General features: G+C 40.8%; 1 protein-coding gene across 2 annotated transcripts in view; it reads right to left on the bottom strand.

Annotated features, from left to right (window-relative positions):
• Window positions 1-27540, bottom strand: part of RELN (reelin) — a 288077-nt gene extending 260537 nt beyond the window's left edge. For both annotated transcript variants that reach the window (XM_084506953.1, XM_084506952.1), the window contains exon 1: window positions 27075-27540. In XM_084506953.1, the coding sequence (XP_084363079.1) occupies window positions 27075-27309 (235 nt within the window). In that variant the 5' untranslated portion in view covers window positions 27310-27540. The remainder of the gene's footprint in view (window positions 1-27074) is intronic.
• Window positions 27541-27818: the final 278 nt, after the last annotated feature.

Raw genomic sequence — 27818 nt, 5'->3', positions numbered from 1 at the left:
AAAACCATGAGGACTTGGCACTTTCTCAAGTCCAGAAGAATAAAGTCAAAATGAAAGTGAGCTGCAGTGTTGCTGAGCAACATCACTGAGCAGACTGGCTTAGAGCTGCAGGACTTACCTCAGAGCTCAAGATGCAGTCTCCCTCCAAAACCCCTGGCAAAATATTATGTCACATGTTTTACAACATTCTTTAGATTTCCACTTTCTCACCCAAGGACTACTTAATCATAGACTAGAATCATTTAGGTTGGAAAAGACCTCTACGAACATCAAGTCCAACCACTAACCTAGCACTGCCAAGTCCAACACTAAACCGTGTCCCTAAGCGCTACATCTACATCTCTTTTAAATACCTTTTTTAATACCTTCACAACCCTTTCATTGAGGAAATTGTTCCTAATATCCAACCTAAACCTCCCCTGCCACAAATTGAGGCCATCTCCTCTTGCCCTACAGAGACAAGGGTGTGAACCTTGTCCCTTGTCCTTAGCATAAGATAGAGAGCATGCAACTTCTTATCTTTTACATTCCCATACAGTTCTCCAATGGTAAAGAGAAATACATGCTACAAAGCTACATTACATCTAACTGCTTCAGAAAGTAAGACAGCAAAAAATTCCAAGGATGTAATTAAAGCTAAGAATCTTGGTGTTTATGGATGCCGACTAGCCTACCAACCTGTAGCATTTTTTGAGCTCATTCTCTTCTCTGCTAAGCTTCAAGTTTGCTTTTTGCAGCAACCAGAACTATGCACTGTGCAGGAGAGAGGCACTATTAAAAACAGAAGAAAGATGAAGAAGAAAAAAAACCTGCATCAAAGCAAGATTTCTACCTTGGACTACAGCAAATTGCTCAGCTAGCCTGTTATTATACTCGAGGCATTCTCAGACAGCTGGGCCTCATTATAGACAACGGAGCTTTAGCCATTAACTTCAGAGAGAGCAGGATAAAGCACTAAATGCAATGTTGATCATTTAAAGCATGTTAAGCAAGAAAATGAAATGGTATGGAGCATTGCTAATGCTGTATGCTAAGCATGCTTCCTGTTGAGTGCTGAAAGATCTTGTACGCATTGGGACAGACCCTCCTACAGGTTTTTGCTTTTCTTCCAGCCTGGTGGGACACTGCTCTGGCAGGGCCTTGCCTTGCTATGGCAGAACAAATAGCTAAATGGTGAGCTCCGACTCTCCTTCCTCATTGCACCAGTCACAGTGAAGGAAGCATTTCTAGGCAGAACATCACTGTAGAAAGGAGCTTTGGAAGAAAGTATAAAATAAGGCTTGACATCAGGAGGGGGTTCTTCACAGAGAGGGTGGTTGCACACTGGAACAGGCTCCCCAGGGAAGTGGTCACTGCACCGAGCCTGTCTGAATTTAAGAAGAGATTGGACTGTGCACTTAGTCACATGGTCTGAACTTTTGGGTAGACCTGTGCGGTGTCAAGAGTTGGACTTGATGATCCTTAAGGGTCCCTTCCAACTCAGGATATTCTATGATTCTATGATTCTATGATTCTATGATTCTATAAAACAAAATAAATAAAATAAAATAAAATAAAATAAAATAAAATACACGCCAACAAACAGAACATGTAGCCTAGAGTTTGTATAAGATCTACTAATCTGTTTGCTCTGAGTTTTAACAGAAAAGAAAACTGGAAGATAAATAGTATGGACATTGGTGAGAGGTAGAAGTGGGATGAGATCTGGCTTAGAGCTAACTTTGAATGGATCTATTGCCTTCACATCTTTACATTCTATACACTATGGAGAAACTCATGAGGCTGGCTGAGCTGCTGCATTACAGAAGAGAAGTCTCTGGGGTGGCACATGGAACTGTACAACACAGAACGCTGCCAACAGAGAGCAAAGCATTGGGAAGCAGATAACAACACCAGGCACTTGTAGGCCATGAAGGCCAAGGATGCTCAAGCCCAGGACCAGCAAAAGGGGAGCATCTTCTGTGCATCCCCCTGTTGACTCCCACTGCTGTTCATTCTGCCAAAGAACAAACCAGCCAGGTGGAAACTTCTACAGAAACTAAGTAGTAAACAATTTACAGCTTTATAAAGTGAAGTCCAACCTGGTTGATGAGTCTTTCAGCCCCACCAGCTGGCAACACTGTACTTTGGATACATTTCCCTGGTCTCTGGACATGGCAAACCTTTTTTGTTTGTGATCACAGACTGTTCTCACGTACGAGTTTTGTGGAACACAGTAGGAGAGTTTTTCTAATCTACCAAAAACTAGAGGCATACGCAAACTTCACGAAGAACAACTTTTTAGAAAGTTCTGGACTTTTTCAAAGTCTTAAAGAAAGAATCTTTCTCCACTGTCATTTGTTTGGCTTGCTTACCACTACAGCTATTTTTCAGAATCTATTTGGGGTTCATCAGCCACATAGCAACAGGCCTGTCAGTGTCAGGTCTATCTTACCTTCCCCAAAGATACTAACACTTGTTCTTGAACTGTTTTAATTTAATTTGCTCATTGTGAAATAACGCAACTTCAAGCTAGTACAAGTTAAACCTGAGCCTAACTCCAGGACTGGCTTAGTCCCAGTCCTTCCTCAAAGTATTTTTGCATTTCTATGGACATACATAAATCTTGGAAAGACAAAATTTCAACTTTCAGTCTCCTGAGTTTGTGAAAATTTCAACATGAGAGCTTTTTTTTTTTTTTTTTTTTTTTTTTTTTTTTTTTGCAAAAGGTACTCTTAAAAAGACCTTTGACAGCTATGCTAAGACTTGAAGTGATTAGTTCTGAAGTAGGCTTTATGAAAGAATGAACAATAACAGCGGAAGGTCCAGGCATTAATATTAACCTGTAATAAAAGGAACGATGTTTAAACCATTCCTAGAAATAAAAGATGAGTACCTGGTCCTGCAGTGCTGGAAGAACCACATAGCTTAAATTATATCCAATCAGGCAAAATGCAGATATTAAATATTTATGAGCAGCTCTGGTATATTCTGAATTAATCAGTTCTGCACATTTAAAAGTTTTAATATTTAATGCCACTACCTCAACAGTCCTGCAGAAATATTAAACTTTTGTACAGTCTTTTAAAAGGAATAACAAGAGCTTTTAACACACATAACATCTGAATTGTGGTTGTAAGTTTTGTGCTGGGCTGCGTTTTGTGGAGAACCAAGATTATAATATATTGAAATGTAACTGGAATTCTCAACACTTTCACCACATATGAAACAGGAATAAGGACAGTAATAATGAAAATAACAATTATTAAGCCAGGGGTAAGTACATCTGGAATCTGATTAAGTCTCCTAGGCATGATGGATTACTCATGAAGGCTTACTAATATCATACTTTCATAAAATCACTCAGATGAGTATAAATGGCATGCTAAAGGCATCTTAGATATTGCACAGTATTAGTGTTAGTGTGTTAGTATAGTAAATCTTCTCCAAAACACCAGCTGTGGTAAGCAAAAATATGTACAGATATTTATCCGTCCACAAATTCCCTCACTGTAAAAAGCAAACACGATATCTGGCTACATTTCTAGCAATAATGGTAATTTTAAAAACAATAAAAGAATTGTTCTAGCTATTCACCAGTGGTTTTAAAAACAAAGTGCTTAGAAACATTTAAATTGAAAATGTGGAAATGAAAATCCTCTTTAGAAAAGGCTGAGATATATAAGATGCTGATTCCGTTAATAAGATCCATGTTTTGATTATAAACATATTTTTGAGATTCTCTATTTCCAATTAATAAAATAAAAATTCATTAGAAAATCCCTAGATAAAAGAGAAGGAGGAAAAAAATGTTGAAGTTGTTCAGAAATTGCAGGACATCAAAAAGTGTATAGCTTGGGTTAGCAATATATACTCATTTTCATATCACTTTGGACTAACCTGTAACATGGTGAGAAAGAGAAACTCTGACCTGTACCCAAAGAGATATAAAATCACTTTGAAAAATAGATTATAGGGTTACAAACCACAGGAACACCAGCCACCTGGATGCTGAACTGGATCAATGACAAGATTTCTCCAACAGCAAACATCCAACACATTTTTCTTCCCTGACCACATATGTAGTTCCCCCAGCATGGAAAAGTCAGTGTGTTCCAAATGAGCGATGGAATAATTTTTAGAGGGTTGCCCATGAGCACAGACCAACTTAAATCAATTAAAAATCACGTATAAAGGGTGCAAAGATAAACAGAAAAAACATTCCAAAGCTTCTAGAACCCACAGGTTTGTTTGTTTGTTCATGTGTTGTTTTGTTTGTTTGTTTGTTTTGTTTTGCTTTGTTTTTAGGGAAAAAAAATCTCTATATATGAATATCGTTTTATTTCATCTAGGTACAAATTCTTTTGGACAATGGTATTCACATCTACAGGTGGTACAATACAAGGCCCCCACATAAACCCTGGAGAAGACACCAGTCTGAGTGTGTCAGGCACAGCCCAGCAGTGGGAGGAGAGGGGAAGAAAGAGTTATTCTGTATTAGAGAAGGCCTGAAGAAATTTATTTTCTTGGTGTATAGAACAAAAGCATGGGGTCAAAACCTAAACTATTAGGGAACAAAACTTGTGTCTGCACAGGTGAACTTGAGCTTTCAAATCAGTATCAGAAAAAGGAAGTTTTTTAGTATGTAAAGTGGACTACAAATGAAAGAACAATGGAAAATGGCTCTAACATCACTATATTTTTTCATCAGACACAAGAAAAAGGATGGAAAGAAAACCAAAGAGACCCTTTAATTTGCTGCATATGTTGCTGACAATGCTGGGGAGATAACTTTGTCCCCTTGAAATGTGGGGAAAAAAAGGATTTGACTGAAACTAAGAGGAATTTGAGAAAAATATTCATCCAGTTAAGAAAGGCACCATCTAATAGCCGGGTCAGATTTAATAATGGCAAAACAAACAAACAACCCCCTGCAGCAATAAAAGCCAAATGTATTAAAAATGAAGTGCATTGAGATGTAGCTCTTCAAGATCAGCAAGCAATTGCTTGTTGTGAGCAATGGTCTTGTGCCTCCACGGGCGAAAACACAAAGGTAAAAGGAGAATGGCCAGCCTCTTTTAAGGCTCAGGACCTCAGGGGAATTGTAGCTGCTACAATTTCTGTGCACTTAAGACAGCGGTCTGGCCATTTGTAAACTATTCTGAAAAGCTACAGATAAAAAAAAAAAAAAAAAAAAAAAAAAAGGAAAGAAAGAAAGAAAGATGGGAACTGTAGCTGCAAAAGTGAAACAGCGGACATAGAAAATGCTAGTGTGGAAAAACTCTAAGACCACTCATACAATTGTTCCAGCCCAGTGGTCTTATCTTTCAGCAAAAAAAAGCAGATAGTTCTTTGTGAGAAATCAGGATTCGCTTTTCAAACCAATAATTATATGTAAGAAATAATATTGCAGCTGGTGACACCACACTGATAAGCAGTAGAGGGGAAGTATGGAAAAGCAGCTTTTCTGTGAAGCAGAGAATGCTAAAAAGAAGTCATTTTCAAGGCTTCCTTCCTCTTAACACAGGTAAGTACTCTGCATATCATAGCAGGTTCAGTGTGCCTTCCCCTCACAGGCCTGAAGAATGGTTAACGTCTAGTGCAAGTAGCTACAAAAACAAGGAAAGCACAGCTTCCACAATTACACATTTCCTCAGCAATTTGCATTGACGAGTGTTGATTTACACCTGCCATGTGGGGGGCAGCACAAGCAGCCTTCCTTGGCCAGTTCAATTTACCTAGATGATATTCTAAAGTAGGGACTGGGAGAGATTAAATTAAGGGAGAATGGGAAATGAATGGTGTGTACATTTATAAGTTAATATGCAAATAAATACCACACATGTAGCACAATAAAGACATACCTATGTCTTTCAAGTGACTTACACATATCTAAGCTTCTTTCTTGCAAATCAAATTCCTTCAAACTTATCACGGATCTAATCACAAAAGTGAAGAAACCTGCAGGTGCCCATGGGCAATCTATGAGTTACACACATTCAAGACTGAGCTTAAAACCGATCAAGTTGAAAATACTGATTTGGAACCTGGTTTTCTTCCAGCAAGTGACAATTTTTTTCACAAGAACCAGTAATTAAAAAACAGCCATGCTCAAGTCTGCCAAACATCTGCAAAACATTTTAATGAAAGCAAACTTTTAAAAAACATTGATCAAAAAAGGTAAGATTATTGGAAAGTTATAAGCAAACTCAAAGGGCTATTTGAAATGAAATTGTCTTCTCAGCTATAGCTAGAGCACTGCCTAGATCCTTCTGTGCTATGGGGGGTCAAGGGAATAATACCAGTAGCATAATTGTAAAGCATATTGGAAAGGCAGGTGCTGCTGTTCATTGTTATGCTAAAAAACTCCTCACAATCTTCTATAGCAATTGCAGCTGTCTTTCTTTTACCAATGTATAATAATTATCCATCTGATTAGCAAATGTAACCACCTGCAGTCAACTGGTTTACCAGTTGAGCTACTTCTAAGGATGAAATGCCTTTAAAATCAGACAAGTTAATGTTTTTCATTATATTGCTAGAACTAAAATGCACTTTAAAAGTTTCATGTATATGTTGATGGAAAAAATATTTCAGATGGTGTGGAATTATTTTCACTCTGATAAAAGTGCTCAGAAAATGATTCTCCAAAAAGTAAGAAAGTGTCCTTAAATGGCCTGAATGAGTCTTAAAATAAAGGTAGCTCAGTCTCTACTCTATGAAGGACAATTATTAAAACCACATTTTTTTTATTACTGAGTATATCCATCACAATACATTCAACCCAGGCACCTCAGAGAATGCATTTAAATACATACAGACATTCTGTTTGGTCAGGTTCTGTACCTGTCTCTCTCTCTGTCTCTCCTGATGATCACAGTATTGCTTCTTATAAAAAAGCTGTTCTTCTCCTGTATTCCTCACCCACCTTACAGTGGCTGTAAAACTCTTTTCAGCCACTTGCCTGGGGCCATTTGACAGCTGAGTAAAGTATTATTAGTTTTTTCATTAAAATAAGTCATCATGGCAAAGGACAGGGAGGGTAGATTTTATCTCTGAGCTAGCAAGTTTTCATGGCAATTTTGATAGAGTGACCTTGCTCTTCTATTGTCTCTTACCTGACAACTGAATACTTGGTAATATTGGCAAATTATGTCAGTGTCCTCTCATGAGAAGCACCAGTATCACAAAAGTGTAAAGTTCCACTTTTGGACACAGACTTTCATCAAGGTTCATAGCATCTTTCTATGTGTATTAATTGGCTTGGAGGTAGTTTGTAGATCACATGATTTTCTCCCTGTTTCCTTGTCCTAACTTACCTTTCTGTATGTCCCATCAGAACAGATTCACATTTGAAATCTGCTGTTTTTTTTTACCCACCTAAGATGAATTCAAAGACATGCAGATGTGGTGCTTGTTTAGTGGTAGACATGGAAGAGCTAGGTTAATGGTTGGACTTGATGATCTTTGAAGTCTTTTCCAACCTAAATGATTCTGTGATTGTAGTTTCCTTTTAAATCTGAACATTACTTTTTTTTCTATGTGTACTCAGCTCCCCTTCATTTAAGAGAAGGCAGATAAACCAGGAACACCCCATGCTGGACACATCTGGCTTCCATACAGAAAGCAGCCTAACACATTACTTAGTACAGATATTTCCCTGACTGATCCCATTAGCTGATTTCAACTAAATATGACAAAAGGGTAAACATCTAAAAACTACTGCATTTCCATTAATCCTCTCAAAAATCACTGACATGGGACAGACATGAGGACCCATTCAATCCCCAGGTGGAGAAGACTGACACAGCCACATCAGTAGACACCAGAGAATCCACATCCGTGTTCCAGCTGCAGGAAAAGCACTGTTCATAACTTGCACCATAATAGATGAGAAATAATCCCAGTTCAAGACATAAAGCCACATGTAGCGAAGCTCATAATGCCTGAGATTGAAGTGATTTTTCTTTCTGTTAGTAAAGGACAACCCTTTGCTATAATTAGTAGCTTCTTTTATTTATTTTTATATGTCTATATATATAAATATATATATTTGGAAATACAGATGGCCTCACAAACGGGGCTGGCAAGTTTCATTTTTTACCATGTTTCACATTGTGATAAAATACATCAATTTATTGTCAACAGAAACCTTCAAAGAATTCCTCCAGTCCAGCATGCGCAGGGCACACCAGTAACTGAGATGTTAGAAGAGATCTCCTCTTAGTGTAAGCAGTGCTTTTGGAAAGTGAAGGGGCTTCATTGTAACAACCCAAAACCTAAGACATAATAACACCAATTTATTTTACCTTCACATAACCACTTAAGAACTCGCTATCCTATGCAGTTACGACAACCATACATGAAACTATCAAAGCAAGCATGGACTATACTTTCAAAGTAATAAGAATAATACTGTGATTAGAAGCAGATAAAACTCATTTATTTTCTCAAGGAGAGAGGGACAGGAGTAAAAGAAAAAAGCAGGTGTGGGAAAGTGCCTTGTGTTGCAAAAGGGCACCTGGAGCAGGTAAGACCCATACAGGTCTTGAATGTACATGTATGTTGACACTTACACTCCACTCCAGAGCAGAGGAATTATTCTGATGTAAATGTCATCTGATTTTCATCCCACTTGGGACAGAATCATTTAAGGAAATTCTATGAGATTCACATAATATTAATCTGCTTTTCTTCTCCTTCAGATGGGAGGAAGAACTCCAAGCAGCAGGGGAGGTCTCAGAAGAAAACTCAAAAAAGCTTTTTCATGTAAACGGAAGGTTCCTGGCTGTATGTGAATATAAAGAAAACAAGACCCCCCTGGGGACTCGCTCCCAGATTCACACTGCCAGCTGTGTCATATCAGACACCGCTGGTACTGTGCCCATCACTGGATGAAATCCCTTCTTAGCTCATGATCTGACAAGGAAGAGTAAGCACCTGGTACTATGGCAGAAGACTTGTGCCCCTTTCTTACATCGAGATGCTTTGCTGTTTTCATGTTCATTGAGTTCTAGATCATATCCCATTCCTATAAAACCTCCATCCTACAAGGCACATTAGGAGGCACCCCACGGACTGCAGTGCATTTGAAAGAAAAGCACAGAGACTTACTTAGTGAAATAAAGCTTTTGAGAATTTATTTTATTTACTGTTTATATTCAAGTTCTGCCACAATAGGCACAATTTCTGGGTGCAGGAATAAACACTGTAGCATGTCTTACTACACAGGGTTTGTCTCACTGGCTTTGGCTTAATTTCTTCAACTTATAAATGGTGGTATAATGTGCGCTATTTTCATTTTGTATTGGCAATAAAGTCTCTACAGGCTTAAGGTGAGTTCATTTTCTTCTGCTTGACTTTGTAATGTTTCTAAGGCACCTGAATTTCATCATATTGCACCTCTTTCTGCACTAAACTTGACATTGTAAAATAGACTCCATGTCCTTATGAAACGTCTGAGACAGGAAAATCTCTTTGAGGTGAATGTAGAACTACTGTCATTACAGATGACAGTATGTCTTATGGAAGCTGAGTTTAAGGTGCACTCAGTAATCATTGTCAGACCAAAATACAACAGTAGTTAGAAATGGCTTTACACAAGAAGAGGCCTTATACAAACTCTTTTGCTGTATTAAAAGGTGTGAGAAACCAGGGACATTTGTAAACTGTTTGCTAACTTCAGAGGTGTATATTTCTGATTCTTCACCTAGAAATTTTTAGAATCTGATTTTTCAATGATTTTGAGCATCGGGAATCCCATTAACTTCATCTGTACTTCTCTGTGCTAGAAAGCCCTGAATGTGGCATCAGCGCACACAGTGAGAATCTAAAATTATGCAAATGTTATGCAAAGAAGCTCTCTACCTCCCCAACCCAATCAGAAATCCCAGTGCTAGCTTTCAGCATTTAACTATATTAAACACACCCACAAAGTCCTCATCCCACATTTGCTATTTCCAGCAGTCCAGTGGTGACAGAGGTGTGGAACAGCAGGCGGAGGCTGTGCTTCCAAGCAGGTGCCTCCCCTCCTCATAGGAGCCTCTTGACATTCTTTACCGTTGCATGCTCTTTCTCTAACAAGACTATTTTAACAATAGAAAAAGACCTTTGAAGTTTAATGGATGATATTTAACTTAATATAATACTGCGTATATTAATTTCAGCAATGTTAGATAAATTTGATGCAAGGTTATTTTATCGATGAACATTTGCCATCCAGAATGTAATTATAAATGTATGGAAATGTACATTTATGCCATTAACATTAGCTTGTCCCTGTACCATGGACAAATATATACATAATCATCCCATAACAACTCACAGCAAAATACGATAATTTTTTTTTTTCTGGAATTTTTATGGTTTAAGTTCTGTGGAATTCTGTTCCTGTCATGCTCATTGACCCAAGTTGTTCCAGTAAACCCCATACTTGTTTAAATAACTATCACAAAGTCATACTTAAAATCCAGTAAGAGATAAAATTTGCAAAGACATTTTTGAACGGGGAATTTGGATTTTTTTTTTTTCAGTTAATAATTTTGGGGTGTTCTTTAAAGGAAAATGAAGAGTAGGTGAGTAGACACTAAGCACCTAATTTTCTTGATACCTTTTCCAAGCTGTCCTCTCTTTGAACCAACATATTCCTCTTTTCCTGCTTTCTCTTCTCAACCTAAGAACTTTCACACCTCCCCCGGGAGGCAGGCAGGATAGTGTGTGAGCACCTCTGCACCCACGTGAGTCCCCAGCATCAGCCTGAGTGGAAGTAGAGGTATATTAAAGAGCAATTTGCCAACTGCTCACCCGTTTGCTCTGAAACACCTTCTGAAGACATTCTTAAATACTTTTATAGAACTGTTATTTGAAATGTATCTCCTCTTTGCACTCAGCCCTCATTGAGAATAAGTTGACATGTCATTTGGAGGTTTGCATCAACCATTTTTGGCTGATTGGTTTCAAATCCTCTAATCAGCTTACTGTCCAAATAATTGAGCCGTGTGTTGGAGAAGGCCCTTTGAGGCACAAGCGAAGACTTCATCGCTGCAGGCGCTGCAGGGAAATGTGAGCTGGCATTTCCAGGGCCACGGTCTGCCTGCCCCAAACCCCTACTCTCTGCTGCATATATAGCTAATGGAATCAGACTGACTCTATTTTTCTAAAAAATACTGATTTAACATACTTGTAGGTTTGAAGCTAAGCCTTAGTTATGCATTTTTCTTCTGCTTTATCTAAAATTGTAACACTGAATTCCTCTCACTGGCCACTGTACAAAACAACAGAAGACACACTGTGATCCTCAGAGAGGGTGCCTAGCTCAAAGCGATATAAAAAGCAAGGAAGAATATATATTAGTGTGGGCTAGTGTGGCATAATACAGGTGCAGAGAGAGTGTTTGTACTTGCACAGGCAGCCCACAGTGGGATTTAAAATAAGGGTGGCATGCTGTGGGGCGACTTCATCCCATGCTGTCCTTGCTTGAAGAGAACAAATTAATATCCATAAGGGCAATATGGCTGCCACCTTCAGGGCTCCCTTTCTGGGCATACAGCCTGGTGCAGAGCCTCTGCAGGAGGGCCAAATGCCAGTTTTCATCAGCAAACAGGCACCAACAAAGTTTGCCCGCTCCCCGAGCTTCTACCTCCCCTTGCTGCACTGTCCAGGACGGCTGCCCCCTCCTTCCTCTCACAGCCTTCCCTTCCCTCCAACAGCTAACGGAGAAATGGCTTAGGAGCTTTGCTTTCTTCTGTCACAAACTACCATGCCCTGTTTTTTATATCTTCCCTTTATTATCTTCCTTTTATTATCTTCCCTATTTCCTAGTTCTCTGTAATTACATACTGGGACATCAAACGGTGAATCAGGGACTGCTTTTGAAGGCTTTTATAATTAGCTTTTCTATTGTGTCCTCTAATACCTCCTCTGGCTTTAGACTTACTTTTTTTCTGTTCACAACCTCCTGAACATATGGTGGTAAATATGCAGCATGCTGTGAGCTTCACCTGGAGTCTACTTACAATATATCTGCAATGTAAATAACAGACTTCATGTCAGTCAATTAATCACACACCAGTGGTTGGCAGAGGGCAGGCAGATTGCAGGAAGAGAAATTGGTAAGTGGTGTCTTGATCAGCATTGTACTTATTGGACTATAAAAGTATTAAACATTACCTAAGCCAGAGTGCTTCTGTGGTATCACTGCTTTTGCCTAAAAACACTCCTTACAATTGCATTAGACCCTGAGTTTGCTTGATACCATAAAGATTTGTCTAAAGGCCAAGGACCACTTTGACAAAATTTCACCCACTGGAGTCACAATCCCATTTGTATCCACAGAGAATATGACCCAAATGTAAATTTCATACAAAAAATAAATTAAGTGTAAAGTGATCCCAGGATGATATGCAAATTTAAATATTGCCACTCAGGTGTTTCTTTGTTTGTGTGTGTGTGAAACTAATGCAAATTAATTACTTTACATACGTGTTTTATTATTTTTATTGTGACAATGCATATGAGCAAGACAAACTACTTTGTTTATTTGATTCACTTTATTTAACTCAAGGGATTCATATGCATATCATCAATTATAGTCACAAATTGTTTTGTGTGTTAAAAAAAAAAAAAAGCACTCTCTTCTTCAACAGAACTTTTCTAATTTGAAGATCTCAAAGGATTTTCTGTGCTACATTAAAATTCTTATAATTCCCACAAAGGACAAGTGAAAATATAGAAATAAATCATCTAATTTTTAAATGCACTGTTGCATAGCACACCACACCACTAGATCAGCCTTTGGCTTAAAAGCCATTGACTTCTGATGGTTGCTACCTAATGACTTCCATCAAGCTTTCAGGTATTTGCTGTCTTTACAACCTGTAACTTTATCTTAGATTTGATTGAAATTAACCAATACATTCAAAAGGGAAGAGAACAGGCAGTGTAGTTGGAATACCTTCGAAAAGAGCTCGTTCACCTAAATTTGCTTCAGGGGAAAATACATTTATTTTCAAGCATAAGCATGCAGAAAATGCAACCACACCACAGAAATGTGAAGAACATTTATTTAGCATATCGATCTTACTACAATGTCCTACTCTGCCAATGGGAACAGCAGTAAAGCGGCAGAAGCAATAAGCACATACATAGACATTTTAATATTATGGACATTATAATGCAGTGGACCTAATCACATAAATAAAGGGAAGTTTAGGTTCTAAAGTATAGCAGCTCTTGAAGATGTGTGCAAGCTAGCAAGGTTAATTTCTTTAATAGATTTTAGAGGATATGGCTTTAAAGAATTTTGACGGGTAGAACAAAAAGCATAAACAGCCCCAGGAGAGGCCAAGGAGCACCACCCAGCTTTTGGGGGAAGATGGGAGGCAATTTTAGAGCATCTTAGCTCAGGTCAGACCCAACCTCCTCTCCAAGAGCCACTGTCAGCCCAAGCAGCAAGCAGCACCAGTGGAAGCACCAACAGTGGACACGCTACTGATGGCCAACCAAGCTTGGGAACAGCTGGCACCCAAGTTGTCCTGAGAAAACATTGGGCAGAAAACTCAGCACCCCAATTCCCTGGACATCTATATCTCCTTGATTTTCCCTCCTAACTGTAGGCATATAACTATTAACACACTGCAGTTTTGAAGCCTGAATGGTATGGTGCACCATTGGCATGGCTGCAGGCTGGAGCACAGTAAGACCATGTCCAGGCCACGTGGGGAACAGGGTTGAGGGTTAGTTAAGACCAGCTCCTTTTGGGACAGACCAGCCATTTCAAATACTTCAGTCCAGCATCCCTCACTGGATTCAATTAAAGCGCTTTTTTTCCTCCATCCAGGGCTTGTCCAGGGAGCGAGACTTGAGTGGGAAAAAAAGACAAGCCCTGAGGCAGAATATCTGATAATATTTCTAATTTAATCTATAATCATAATGATTTTGCTCTTAAAAGATCAAGGAGGTAAGATGGTGTTGTGATTAAGGTGCAGAATATCTAATGTGAGAGGTGCATGAAAAGAAATCAAGGAGTGCTATCCATCAGGAAGATAACTGGAAAAAGATCAGGTTTTCCCCCATCCTCACTATAAATCTTTCACTGAGGAGAACGAATGGGATATAAAGAACAAGAATTTCAAAAAAAAAAAAAAAGAAAAAGGAGACGTGTTAAACACTACCTAACAAGCTTCATGACATGAGCACAAAAGTCTTAAATTCAATGTCATAAATTCAATACCATCAAAAGATTCAGCTACTACGTCCTTAGAGATGGCACTGTGTAAGTCAAGCACAATATTAAAAGACACTAAAATCTTTAATATATGTTAAATATTTTAAATTCATAGATACAATTCATAGAAATATCACAGAAGCATCATCAGCCGTTTTTCCTTTCTGTCACATCTTTTAATAGATGTGCCGCATTTTCTACAATTAAAAGATGGCCCAAATAATTTACAGAAAATGGATAATCCACAAAACTGCCCTTGTGGACGTGATTGTATCTAATCATTATGCCTGCTCCAACAAACACACCCAAATATACTAAAATTAATACCTGTATATGTTTAAATTACCACTTGGAAAGAGATTAGATTTCAAGCACCTCATCTATCCCCAGAGGCAGCATGCATTGATTACTCCTTACAGGTATTTTCATGGGGAAAATACCTTGTTCAGAAGTACTGAATAACGTGATATTGCTGTATATAAAACCTTTCCTTTTGGTTTTATATTTAGGGCACATAAGCCTTTAGTTTCTGTTTAAATGTTCTAATCTTCTTAATGGTATAATCAAGCCTCTAATATGTAATATTGTAAGTTTATATTTAGAAGGAATAACCATCACGTTAGTGGTGATGGACATATCTCTCCATTCATCTAACTGAATTACCCTAGATAAATCCCTTTTCCCAATTCATTTTTGCAAGAACAGCAAGCAGCTTTATTTTATTTAAAAGCAAATCATACAGTTGCAAGATATTTATAGTTAGTATGTAAAAATCCTGCTGTAATTTTGAGAAATGCTTTTCTTCCTCCATGTCTTGTAGATTTTTGGATGACACAGGATTTTGCAGGCTACAAATTCAACAAAAGGTATTCGCATCCTGAACAAGTCACAGAAACTTAAATTATGTCTGTATCCTTCAACAGCATTGTGTTCTTGGAAAGTAAAAATGAGCTTCACTTCCTTTAAGGAAGTTTATATTTAGGTATATCACAGGGATCCTTTTTCTGTAAGTGGAATTGGGAGTTCTCCCAGCGATTCCTAATTTCCCCACATGATATTAACAGTTAAGTGACACTTAAAAGGCTCCCTCACCAATACAAAAACTAAGCCAGAACTAAGCCACAGGAATGGACTCTTCCTGGGAAATACTGAAAGGAGATTTTCCAGATACCAGGCGGTTGGGCTGTGTTTTGGCATGTGATAGGAATTATGGTAGGCCTTGCCATCACAGAGTCAGTCAGCATAATAAATAGTTACTAAGTACCCAGGATCCCGAAATATATATTAAAATCTCTGCCACCCCACTCACATATATTTCCTTGTTTGCCTCTTCTTCCTATTCTGAAGAGAACACTAAATCATTAGTCACCCAACATGTGTAACTATTTATCCCAGCAGCGATCGGATTGCCTTCAACAGAAAGACTGAAGAAGCAACAAAGCATCCAGATATGTGACAAAGGGTATCATGGAATATGCTCTTAAATGTGTAACTAAAAGAAAGCTCAAGCAGCTTATTATCCTGCTGTTATACTTTCATCATATGTAAAAATTTCCATATTGTTCTGGAGGAACACAGGAATGTGTTCCTCAATGTGGTTTTATCATTCATTCTTACTTTGCCCCGGCTGTAAATACCTATAGAAGGTACCAGCAAGTTACACCCAAAAGTAAAAAGGCCATCACATTCTGGTCTAGCTAATTACAAAGGCACTGATCTCTTTTTATACTAAAGTACAGTGCTCTTGACATTAGGGAAAAAAAAAAAAAAAAGGCACAAAAAAAGATGATTCCCCTCTGATTTACATTCATTACAAGTACTTCGCATGATGAACACCACAAACGCATGTTAAATTCAGTAGAAGAGATGAGAACCAAAGTGATGTACAGCTGGAACTTAATCCAGATCTTTTGACCAGGTTTCTTACTGATACATCCATCTAGCAGTCTGGGGGGAGGGTCAATAGCTGGAAGTTGTCAATCCAGCTGTGTTCTGTGAACAATGAGATCAGCTTTTTCCAAAAGAGACAGAAGAGGAGAAGAATCAAACCTCACTAAAATCTTCATGTTGTGCATCTTTAAACCAGGGCCCAGTCCCTTTTCACTCAATCTGTAGATACCATACCTATGTTAGTGAAGTCCTCTTTATCCAGACAGACAGGATATGAGCTAAACCACCCCAGCACAAAAGGAACTTGTATTTGATATGAGATTTGTGTTAGAAATATTTCCTTCTGGAGCTATGTCCAATATTATTCTCTGCAATGTCTCTGAAATATGTCAACACCCTTTCCCTAATCCAGGCTTTCTTCTAATTCCACTACCTTGCCTAGGCTTCTTGGGGGCAGACTCAATAAATTGTTGTTTTTATGCCTTGCTTAACAGAGTTAGCTTAAAACTTTAAATATTATATTATTTTATATATATTATATATATATATTACTTATATATATTATATATTATTTATTATATTATATAAATATTATATTATTTTTCAGCATTGAAGGGGCCAAACTAACTTGCCTGGAATGGGGTAAAACCAGAGCTGCTATTCTAAAAGCCATACATTTTCCCCAGAAAATCGGGAGTGTCCCTGTTTCATTTGCCGTGGACAACTGCAGGGAAGGAAAAATTTCCATACAGGTTGTGGAGGTTGGGGGTGGTACAGGTAGTGAAATAGAATCAGAGACTGGATAAGCACTAGTGAAAACACAATGTTGTGCTGCACCATGTGCACTGAGCTTGTGCGTTTCTTTCAGGACCCTGCCTACTCCCTCAGGCCGGCTCATTCCTTCTGCATCCACCTCTTGGCACCAGAAACCAGGGGTCAGCCTCACCGTGAGGCAGCACTGCCCCGGCAGAGACAGAAACTGCAATCCACGTGTTCATTTAGAGGAATAGATTCATAAATTTTTCCAACATGTCAGACATAATGTCTGATTTTTATTTGTCAGGGATTTGACCAGTCTAAAGGTGTGATGTACTGTGCTTAATAGTTACTATATGAGTGCTGCGTGTTATGAAAAATCAACATGCTCTAGAGAAACTGTCTGTCTTTCTGTCTGTCTGCCTATCTATCTATCTATCTATCTATCTTTCCTATTTCTGACTGCTTGCAGCTAGAGAATACTTGGTAAGTGCAACAAGTGCAAGCTTTGCGAATCTGGAATGAAAGGCTAATAGATGTGGCACAAGTCACTAATGAGTACCCAGCAGTGTTTCTTAGCAGTCAGTGATGTCCATTCAGGAAAAATATTGCACTGCAATTAATTTTTCAATGTGTGTTTTGTTGTTGGTGGTGTTTTTTTGTTTTGTTTTGTTTTATTTTGTTTTGTTTTTTCCCCAGAAGGAAATTGCTGCACATACCAGAAGAATTTGTTCTCTTAATATCACCAGCTGGGAAAAGGGGTCCTGGGGGGACTTGTACATTGGATTTTTAGATAAAGACCCAAAAGAACAGTAACTAGTGTATAGCACACCAGCATCTTTTCTCAAAGACAGTTTAGAGGTTTTTGTTTTGTTGTTTTTTTTTTTTAAAAAAAAAAAAAAAAAAAAAAAAAAAAAAACAAAAAAAAAACGATTTGTACTAAGAAAACAGCCAGATGCCATAGCACTGGCTTTCTCTCAGTGATGAATGGTATGAAAGCTCCCTAACATCTGCTACCACTTGATGAAACAAAACTTCCTTCTCTTTTTGTAGAAAGGTCCACAGAGGCTTATTGGAGTAATCTGGGCTACCAGAGGCTGGGGAGAGACCTGGCCAAGCCCCCATCTTTTCATCTCCTCTGGCTGAGGCAAACTCCAAAACCATCACAGCCCCATTACAATTCTGTAATTTTCACTCCATGTTGACAACATGCTGAAGGAAAAGCACAGCGATGAAGAACATTGGGGATGATTTCTCTTAATGAGATAAACCTGCATCTCTTGATGCCAATTTCTAAGTCTGCTCTGAACAGTTTGCTTCTATTTGAGGCGAGCAGCTCTGTAAATATCATTCTGGGAGGGGGGGGGGGGAAATATATAGATATATAAAAATAAAAGAAAGATGATTTTAGAGAAATTAAGACCTATTTATCTAGTGAAATAGATGCCAATTCTATAGATGCATTATAACAGGTTTTCAAGTTTGGAAGCAGAAATGTCCTCTAAATGTAGACATCCAGAAGGAGAAAAGTGATAGATCTCCTCTAAGGCTTTTTTACTGAAAGACTGAATTGGGGGAAAAAATTCTGGTGAGGAAAAAAACTGAACAATGACTAGATGTAAAGGAAAATGTGGTCAATGTATACATCAGAAGGCACATAGCAACCGCAGGTATCATTATAGAAAACACGAGTTTGTTACCTTGGTAATGGCAGTATTGCTACCAGCTGCACTTCAGTGCCTTAAAGAGCAAATTATTATTCTGTAATTTATTTTGGGAACAAATGCAAGGGGAGTCGTGAGGGTTACTTATTTGAATCAGGTCTGTTCAGTGGCCGGAAATTAAATGGTCAACTTGTCAGAAGTAGAATTGTTTGATTTTTGGTTCAGTGACCAAAATGAAAAGAAAAAGAAAGAAAAAGAGATCAGCTTGGGTTAACATAAAAGAAGAAGTACTGAGGGGCTTAACACAAAAAAATAAATTAAAATATCAGTTAGGTCAATATGAAAATCTTCAATGAACCCAAAAAAATGGGATAAAGAATTTTGTTCAAGCAGAAAAGTCTCATTTCATTTTCTGATTATGTGGTTAACTTTTTTTTTTCTTTTCTTTTTCATAGTCAGTTTTTCAATTAAGATACTTTTCCAAAACAGAATTCAAAACTTTGTATTGAAAATGTCAACAAAGTATTTCAAATGCTTCACTTTCCCTCCATTTTCCAGTACAACATATACCAAATTTTACACTGTTACACAATCAGTTTTCATCCTCCTCAAAATGAAATTTTAAATTACTTTATTACTCATTACAAACACAGCAATTCTAGATGAACCAATTATAAAGTTCTGTGTCTCACACCAGAATACTATCGACTTGAAAACCCATCTGATGGGATATCAGTCATCAACAAGTCAACTATAATAATTGGAAAGCATAAAAATATTTTCCAGAGGTTTTTGATCTTTGTGCCATCCAGAGTGATGTTAAGGCTACAGTCTTTTGGGGCCAGAGTCAGAGCAATTGGTCTACAAAAATGTTTGTCCTTGGAGTTTAACCAGAAGTCCCTTATTTCAAACATACTAGGAAGAGTTTTTTACAGCACTTGATAGCAGGGAATCTTTAATTTTAAGACCTGGCACCCCACAAATGAGCCTGCTTGCTGCAGTACATGGCTGGGCAGCTCTTTGTTAGACCCAGATCTTTGTCTGGGTCAGTGGTGCTGTTTGGTTTCTTTCTGCAGTTCATGGTATTGATAATCATTTCACCCCATGTCCAGATGAATGTGTCTAATTCTGGAAGGAGGCTTGTTTCCTCTACCAGCATATTTCCCCTGTGAGACAGGAACATTGGAAGGTTATTCTAGCCTGGAAACCACAGCTTTTTCTAGCCAGAAAGATAAATTTTATCTATATTTCTTGTTCTTTCCTATCTATTGTATTGTCCTGGAGAGCAGTGGGAAAAGTGGAACCAAGTGGCAGTGACCTCGCCAAGCCCAGTGACGTGATGAATGACTTCTCACATCCCGGGGCCTGACACAGGGAGAGGTCGCAGAGGGTTGTGCTGCTGTTTTTGGATGTTAAAAGGCCAATCACCTGCTCATCACTTGCATTTATCATGCAGAGAGAGCTCACAGGGGCAGAACCCATACGGCAAACCTGTGAACTAGTCCTCTTCAAGAGCATGGCCAACGTACACAGGAAAAATGGCTTTCAACCTGAGCCAGCTAATCATGTCCTTGCTAACTCACTGATGAATATGCTACCAGAAGTTTTTGAAACTTATAGTGCAGGGTAAAGCCTGCACCTGAAGAGAGATGGATTTGTTGCCTGCTGTCACGCCGGGCTCTCGCAGGCAACAGACTTGGGCTGGAAAGCTCCATTGATTTCACCCCCTGAGGAGACACTTGTGAAGCTCTCACAACCAATATTAATATCAGAGTGTCTAGACAGAAGCTGGGAACAGCCTGCTTTGTTCCCAGGTCCCCACCAGGATGAAGAAATATGGCAATAGGGACTTTACAAAGACCTCAGGAAAACAGCTACTGCTTTTCAATAAAAGTCACTGGAAGCAGATGAGTTTCTCATCTGCTCCTCTACAACTTCTGCAGACCCCTCACGTCCAGCTCTTCCAGACACCTCCTACTTTCCAGGCTCCAGTGTTATTGCAGAGAGCATTGCCTACCGCATCTAGTGAAGGAACACTACCAGGCAAGTCACGGACATCTTGATTCCCTGGGAAGATGAAGGATCCCAAAGGGGAGGAGGGAGAGGAGCCAAGGGTCCCAGTGTCTCCATGGAGGTCGCTACCTGCACATAAATCCCACATACCAGGCTCCCAAAATGGAATGTCCCCTGTGGATGGGACCTGAGCACGGTGGAGGGAGACCTGGGAGAAGGTCCCTTTGGCATGCCTCTGAGGGATTTCTACCTCTGTAATGCCATTACCTCGACACAGCCCACACCACGCTGACCTTGTGGTCCACCCTAAGGATGTAATTTTCCAGGTCTGACCCCAGGGAAGGGTGAACAGAAAAGGCAGCAGGCTTTGCAAGAAGGAATCACCTAAGAACTTGGGAAGGTCTTTTCCACAAGCAATCTATTCTTGGACTTTGGTCAATGGTAAAAGTTGCATTGTAAGAGCATGCACTATGTTTATACCAGTGGCCAGTCACAACTGGGAACAAAAAAAAAAAAAAATGAATGACACAAATATTCCAGACACACATTTCCACTCTATGCACCTTTTATGCCCGATGAAAAGGCAGGAAATGCTAACACAAAGAAAGGAAGCATGTTAAAAAGACTGAAACTTTCATCAGAGACTATTGAAATTCTCACACCAAGGACTGGTCAGAAAGGTTCCTTGTTCTCAGAGGTAAGACAGTGCCACTTCCTTCCCTCTTCACGCAGAAAACATTCATGGCAAATCTAAACCACAGCTGTAGGGCATGAGACACACACAGCTAATAGAGCTTGCATTTGAATACATCTCAGTCGTATCGTCAGGTCTGTCATCAGGTGGAAAATCATACCTTGATCAGTCAATGTGCAAATACTGCGTTATTGCACTTATTAAAGGGCAAGAGTATTTCAAAAGCAGTGGTCTTTAAAAACTCAGATCAACAGAACAATGAGGAAAATTAGAAGTGTTGACAGCCTACAGTCTCACCTGTGTTCTACCTGAGGAAGCAACACAGTTTTGGTGGAATAGTCAATGCAAAAACATCAGAGAGTTGCACTGCATGCCGGTGTGACACAGCAGTCTACTTACAAGTTGTTTACTGGTCAACCTAGGTCTGAAGTAGAAGGCTTATATCTATCTATCTATATATGCACACAGGAACATAGTATCTTGATACATATCTATATATAAAATTACAACTTTTAGTTATTTATAAGAAAAGTAACTTAAAAAAAAAAAAATCTACCTAAAAGCTGTTACCATGGACAGGTTTCAACAATTCCATTGATACGTGTTCAAAAATATGTTCTTTAAACTCAAAAAGAAGAAAACACATGCAATACCCTCACTGAGGGAGCACTTTTGCATCCTTTCACCACTGTGGGAGTCCTTTTGTCCAGGGGGATGTGCTGTGGGGACAGCTCAGGCAGTGAGGAAGAGCAATTTCTAACGCACGCAGACATGCTGAGCACACCCAGCCCCATGCAGACCAGTAACTCCAACCATATCATTTCTGTCCTACAGTCAGATGCCACCTGCCAAATGTGGGTCAGGCTGGCACGCTGTGCTGACCATGATTTCTGTTATTTGGGGCAATCAACGCTCCTTTGCAGGGGGGAGCAACCCCCTGATGGGGGGAGAAAGGATTTAAGCAGAGATTACATCTCTCTTGCAAATTTGCAAGAAAGGGCTCATGGAAGCCTTTGTGGACTTCCTACCTCCTTTTATAAATCCCATGTCTGACCGTATCTGTGGCTGAGCCATCTGCTGACTGCTTATTTGGCCCAGGAATGAGAATGATGACAGCTGAACTCATTACATTTTAACTTCTTCCCTAGAGAAACATCATGACCCTGTCTACCTTTTTCTTTCAAGGTTCTGGTCAAGAGATCTTCAAAGCAGAATTTTTTAAAATTTGCAAACATACATCACACAAACTCTGGGACCAAACAAGAGCTTCAGAAGTAGAGATAATCTGTTAGCCAAGGTAAAGATGTAAGAAAATTCACTCAAAACCACAATAAGTAAGGCTCAGATCTGATACACTCAAACCGCAGACCACGTAAAGAACAAACCAAAATACTTAGAAATCTGTTGTGCTTTTGTGAACTTTGGTTTATGCACAAAAATCCCAACCACAATGTAGCATAGCCAGAACAAGTTCTGCGGGCACTGGTGGATGAGGACTTTGTGTAAATGCTGGCCCCAGAAGAAAATGTCAATGTGCTATGAAACATTTATGTCGCTGCAGGATGCTGCTAAAGACCTGACAGGAAAGAAGAGTCATGAAGATCAAGGGTATCCCCCAATCTTAATAAATCTCTTGCCATTGTTACTTATTGCCATCGTCATGTTTTTAATTTAAATGTCCTTTAAGAGTTACAGAATAAATCCCAGGAGCTAATTGGACTCCCATGAACAAAACTTTCTACATGTTCCTGCAATTTAAAACAAAAAAAAATATGCCTGTCTCCATTCTTCCAAATATCTGAGCAGAGTATAAGTAGATGAGAAAAATGCTTTTGAGAGAATATCCTGCAGAAGATTCAAAATCTGACATAGTTCTCAGAATGATGCTGGAAAACATGGATAAAAATCTGCTCTTCTCCTACCCATGCACCATCATTAACATCACATTCTCTGCACTTTTAACTTCTGCTCTCTCACAAAAACCTCTCTACACTATGGCATAACTGACAGAAAAGATGCCATCACCAAGTCTCAGCAACTCTCTTATAACCCTGTTTCTCCATACCTCAAGCAGTATCACTTCTTACTCCCCAGTTATTTTTTCTCTTACCCCCTCCTTCATCTCAGATTCCAACACAGGTTTTTTGTTTTTTATTAATCTGAACAATCAGAATCAACAATAAAAATATCCAGCAGATCAGCCTGGTACCAAAAATGTAAGTAACCCTAATGGAAACAGATACCAAGTCACAATCTCTATTTAAATACAGTGGCTAAGTAACAAAGGTGGACTTGGCCAGACTTTGAACAACTTTTTTATCAGTGCTGAAAGAGTGCATAACTACCACTTAAAATAGTTGAAAACATTTTTTTACAACCTATCAAAGCAATGGTTCCAGACAATATACAGTATATCTAAGAATAGTAACAGTCATTGATGGAAACTGATAACATATGGGGACTGAAGGTTAATCAGTTCTGGGAAAAAAAAAAAAAAAAAAAAGGAACAATGGAGAGTGAAATAGAAACTCAAGTCTCATTAAAGGAAACTATTTTAAGGGTAGAATTATGAGTTTTAACAGCAATCATGGGAAGCCAGTTCAAAGTTGTTCCTAAAAGTTCTAAATATGAAACCTTGGGAAAAGGGCACTGTTTGGAGTGACAACAAAGCCTTTTTTTTTTTTTTTTTTTTTTTTTTTTTTGAGGGATAAGAAAAAATAATGTGTAAAGGATCCCCCCTTCCTTTTTTTTTTTTAATACTACAAATCTGAGCGTTCATTTTTTAAGTTTCTGGGATTAAGGATAGTGAAGATTCAATGTTCAGTCATGCTTTATTTTCTTTATGCAATTCCAATGTACTTATCTGCCTGCAAATCATAGGACACACTCCCAGCACTGTAGGCAAACTGACATGAATGATCAAAATTGACCGCAGATTGGAAATAAACCCAAAACTTGCATAAAAATTTTCAATTTGTACTTTTTTTTTTTTTTTTAATCTTGAAGAAATTGTATTCTGCTTTGTAGATTACCGTGGAAAACCCAGGGGAGAAAGAAAATAGGAGCACTGCTATTTAACAGCAAATCTCCGAGCAAGCCTCGCAGCCCAGCTCTTAAGCACACTTGGCTTGAAGGAAGCTGAGCAGGTGCCTATGTTAAACAAGTGCACACTTTGTCAGTTTGGATTTGAGCAAGTGCATAAGTGCTTTGCCAGCTCAAGGACTTAATTAAATTTAATATAAGCTAATTCAAGGAATAAAAGTCTGCCAAAGGTAATAAAACTGTTTACCAATTTATCAAATCAGCCCTGTATACAAAAGAGCGTATTTATGTGTGAAGTAGTTCTGTTCCTATTCAATCAGTCAATGCATTTTTAAATATTTACTGATTGCAGGAATAGGGCCAAACTGGGAGCCCTTTTAAGGGCTGGGGATGAAGTACTGAACACCAAAGTATCCAATTTACCTATGCAAAGTAGGGAATATCATTGCCTTAATTTTAATTGTGAAGTTCAGAGGCATGGAGAAATAAAGTGCTGGATCCAGTGTGTCGGATAAATCACTTGCAGAAGCCCTGGTGCTTGCCTGATGCCCCATCTTCCCCAGCAGAGCCCTTTCCTCTCCCAGGGCACAGGCAGCACAAGGGACAGTTGGGCAGATGGAAGTGAGCCAGTGTCACAGCTCTGCTGGCTGCACGGTGGCTTCACTCCCACCCTGAGGACCCAAAGGAGCGTGTAAACAAATTAGCAGAAAGTTGTTAGCTGTTTTTTTGTTTGTTTGTTTGTTTTTTCGGGTGGGTGGATGGATGGGTGGGTGGTTTTTTTGTTTGTTTCTTTGTCACTATTTCTTCTCTTCCAGCCCTTGACATATGGCTTCACCCGCTTCACTCATCTTTGAATTTGATGCTTCTGGGTGCTGCTGTCCCCTGCCACTGGGACTGCGGAGCAGAGACAGAGTGCAAACCAGAGCCTCCCTGGACCTTGCAAAGAGTCAGAGCACTGTGTCTCAATGTCCTCTCTGCACAGGTGAATTTACATTTACACATTTACAAATCTGCCTTTGCCCTGTGCTTCTGTACTGCATTCAAAACTCCACCTCTCTGTTTGCACAAGACCACCTTTAAAGTTTGATTTTTAAATGATAAATGCTGCCGTGCGCACTGGCACTTGCCATTATCATTAAACTGAGCTACATAAAAGCCCAGATTGCTTCAAATTATTTCTTCAGGTCGTAAACTTCTTTTCCTCGTGCTGTATTTAACACTGAGAATTTTTTAATTTTGAAATACTCAAACGAGATATTTCAAAATATCTAACTAAGGGCGCTTGGCTGAAGGATATGTCTATTGCGCCGAGCACAGCAAGCAAGGGGTGCTTCTTGCCTTGCTTTGGCACACTTAGGTGTTTAATCGATGCACAGAATAGGAGAAAAAAAAAAATATATATATATATATATATAGCGTTGCAAGCTATGAGCAGGGAGTGAGGCTGGCTCACGTCGGGGCATAGCTTCAACTTGTAGGCGCAAGTTAGCTGCCAAGTTCAGCCTCTGCACTTTCTTCTGGGCACGCACGACCCGGCATCATCATCATCATCTTCATCAACACCATCACCACCACCACCATCAGCAGCAGCAGCAGCAGCTCCCGCACCGCTCGGGACACCCCGCGACAGCGGGGAGCGGCTGAAAAAGGAGCCGAGGAGGTGGCTCCGATGCAAACCAGCGGTGGGAAACCCTCCCCTGCCCACCTGCAGGAGCCGGCGCTCCTCGGGGCCGTCTCACCACCAAACCCCGCTCACCGCCACCGCCGCCCGCAGTCCCAGCGGGAGTCTCCCCGCAGCGGCACCGCGCCCCCCCCCCCCAGCCCCCCGGGTCCCCCAGGGGGCTCCTCGCTTGCAAACCGCTGCAAAAAGCGTTGTTCAGGAGCCTGAGCCGCGCTGCAAAACCTCCAGAGTCTGGCATTGTCAAGAAGGAAATTCTAGCCTCTTTTTTTTTTTTTTTTTTCTTCCCACCCCCCACCCCAGCAGAATTAAGGCTCAGCAGGTTGAATGCAAGTGAAGCGGTCCGAGGGCGTGTTACGGGCTGGAAGATGCGGGGCTCCAAAGAAAAAAACGAGCATGATGTAATTGATGTGTGCGGGGAGTTAAAAAGGGCACCAGTACTTTAAAAGCCAAAGTTTCGCATGGATTTAGGAAGAAGTGCGTTGTTAAAGGCTATGCAAAGGGAAAAACTTCAGGTCTTGTGCAAATGAACGTTTGGTGTTGGTGCTCTGTGCACCAACAAAAAGAAACCCGTCGGAGCGGCCACGTAACTCTGAAGTCCTGCGATTTACTTAGGACTTCAGTTCTGGGCTGGAATATGTCACAGTCGGGAGTTTTACTCCAGCTTTAACCAGGGGCTAGCACACGGCATCTTTTTCCGAGCGAGGCGCCTGAAATACAGATCTACATTTCTTTTTCCTGACTTCTGAATGATTACCGCAAGTTCGCGCTCATTGTGCAGCGCCGCAAACCCTAAAGCAGGCGCAGGGGGGAAGAAGGAGCAGGACTGCACCTCGGAGCACTCTCCCCTGAACCAAACCCCTTTGCCACAAAGTTTTCCGCACGGAGAGGTGGCGAGAAAGCTGCGAGCGGCGCAGCCCCCTGCTCGCCCACGCGGGGCTGCCCGGGGGGAGCATCCTTGCGCCTCCAGCCGCGCACACCCCACGGACCCTCCTCTCCCGCTCCAGGCTGCTTGCAAAAAGCCACCTGGATATATATATATTTTTTGTTATCCTCCCCCTAAACTCGTGTCCGCAGCCGGGACGCCCCCCCTCCCACCCCTACCCCACAGTGGGGGGCTTCCCCACCACCTACCGTGGTACTCGTGGCCGGGCACGTAGGCGGCGGGGTTGCCGGCGATGTGGAGGGCGATGAGCACCTCGCCCTGCTCGCCGTCCCCCTCCAGCTCGCCGTGGTGGGTGCAGAGGAAGAAGAAGGGCGAGAAGCGGGCCCGGGGGGGGGCGGCAGCCCGGCCGGCCGCCAGCAGGGTGCCCAGGGCGGCCAGCAGCAGGCAGGGCCAGCCCCCGGGGACCCCCCGCCGCCGCTCCATGCTGCTGCCGCCGGCGCCGCTCGGGCATCCAGGGCGCGGCGGGGCCACCGCGCTGCTCCGCGCCGCTCCGCGGGGACGGCACGGGACGGACGGCACGGGACGGCACGGGAGAAGGTGGGACAGGACGGGACGGGACGGGGTGGGATGGACGGGGTGGCCCCGCGGCTGTCCGCGGCCGAGGGCGGCCCCTCCGCGCCCGCCGAAGGCTGCGCTTGCCCCGCTGTCCCCGCCTGCCGCTGCCGGGGTGCGGGGCACGGAGCTGGGAGCGAGAGGGCTGGGAATAATTTATTTCCCCCGGTGGCGGGGTGGGAGGGAGGGGAAGGTCCCTCCTCCTCCTCCACCTCCTCCTTCTCCTCCTCCTCCTCTTTTTTTTTTTTTTTTTTTTCCTCCTCCTCCGCCTCCCGCTCCCCGCTCGGGTGCGGGGCTGCGGGATGCGAGCAGGGCTCTGCCGCCCGCCCTTTGTCTGCTCCGGGTCCCTGCCCCTGGGTCCCCGCCCCGGTCCCTGCCCC

The sequence above is a fragment of the Aythya ferina genome (assembly GCF_964211825.1).
Source record: "Aythya ferina genome assembly, chromosome: 1".
Lineage (NCBI taxonomy): Eukaryota > Metazoa > Chordata > Aves > Anseriformes > Anatidae > Aythya > Aythya ferina.
The sequence above is the reverse complement of the archived record's forward strand: the minus strand, read 5'-3'. Positions and strand labels throughout refer to the sequence as shown.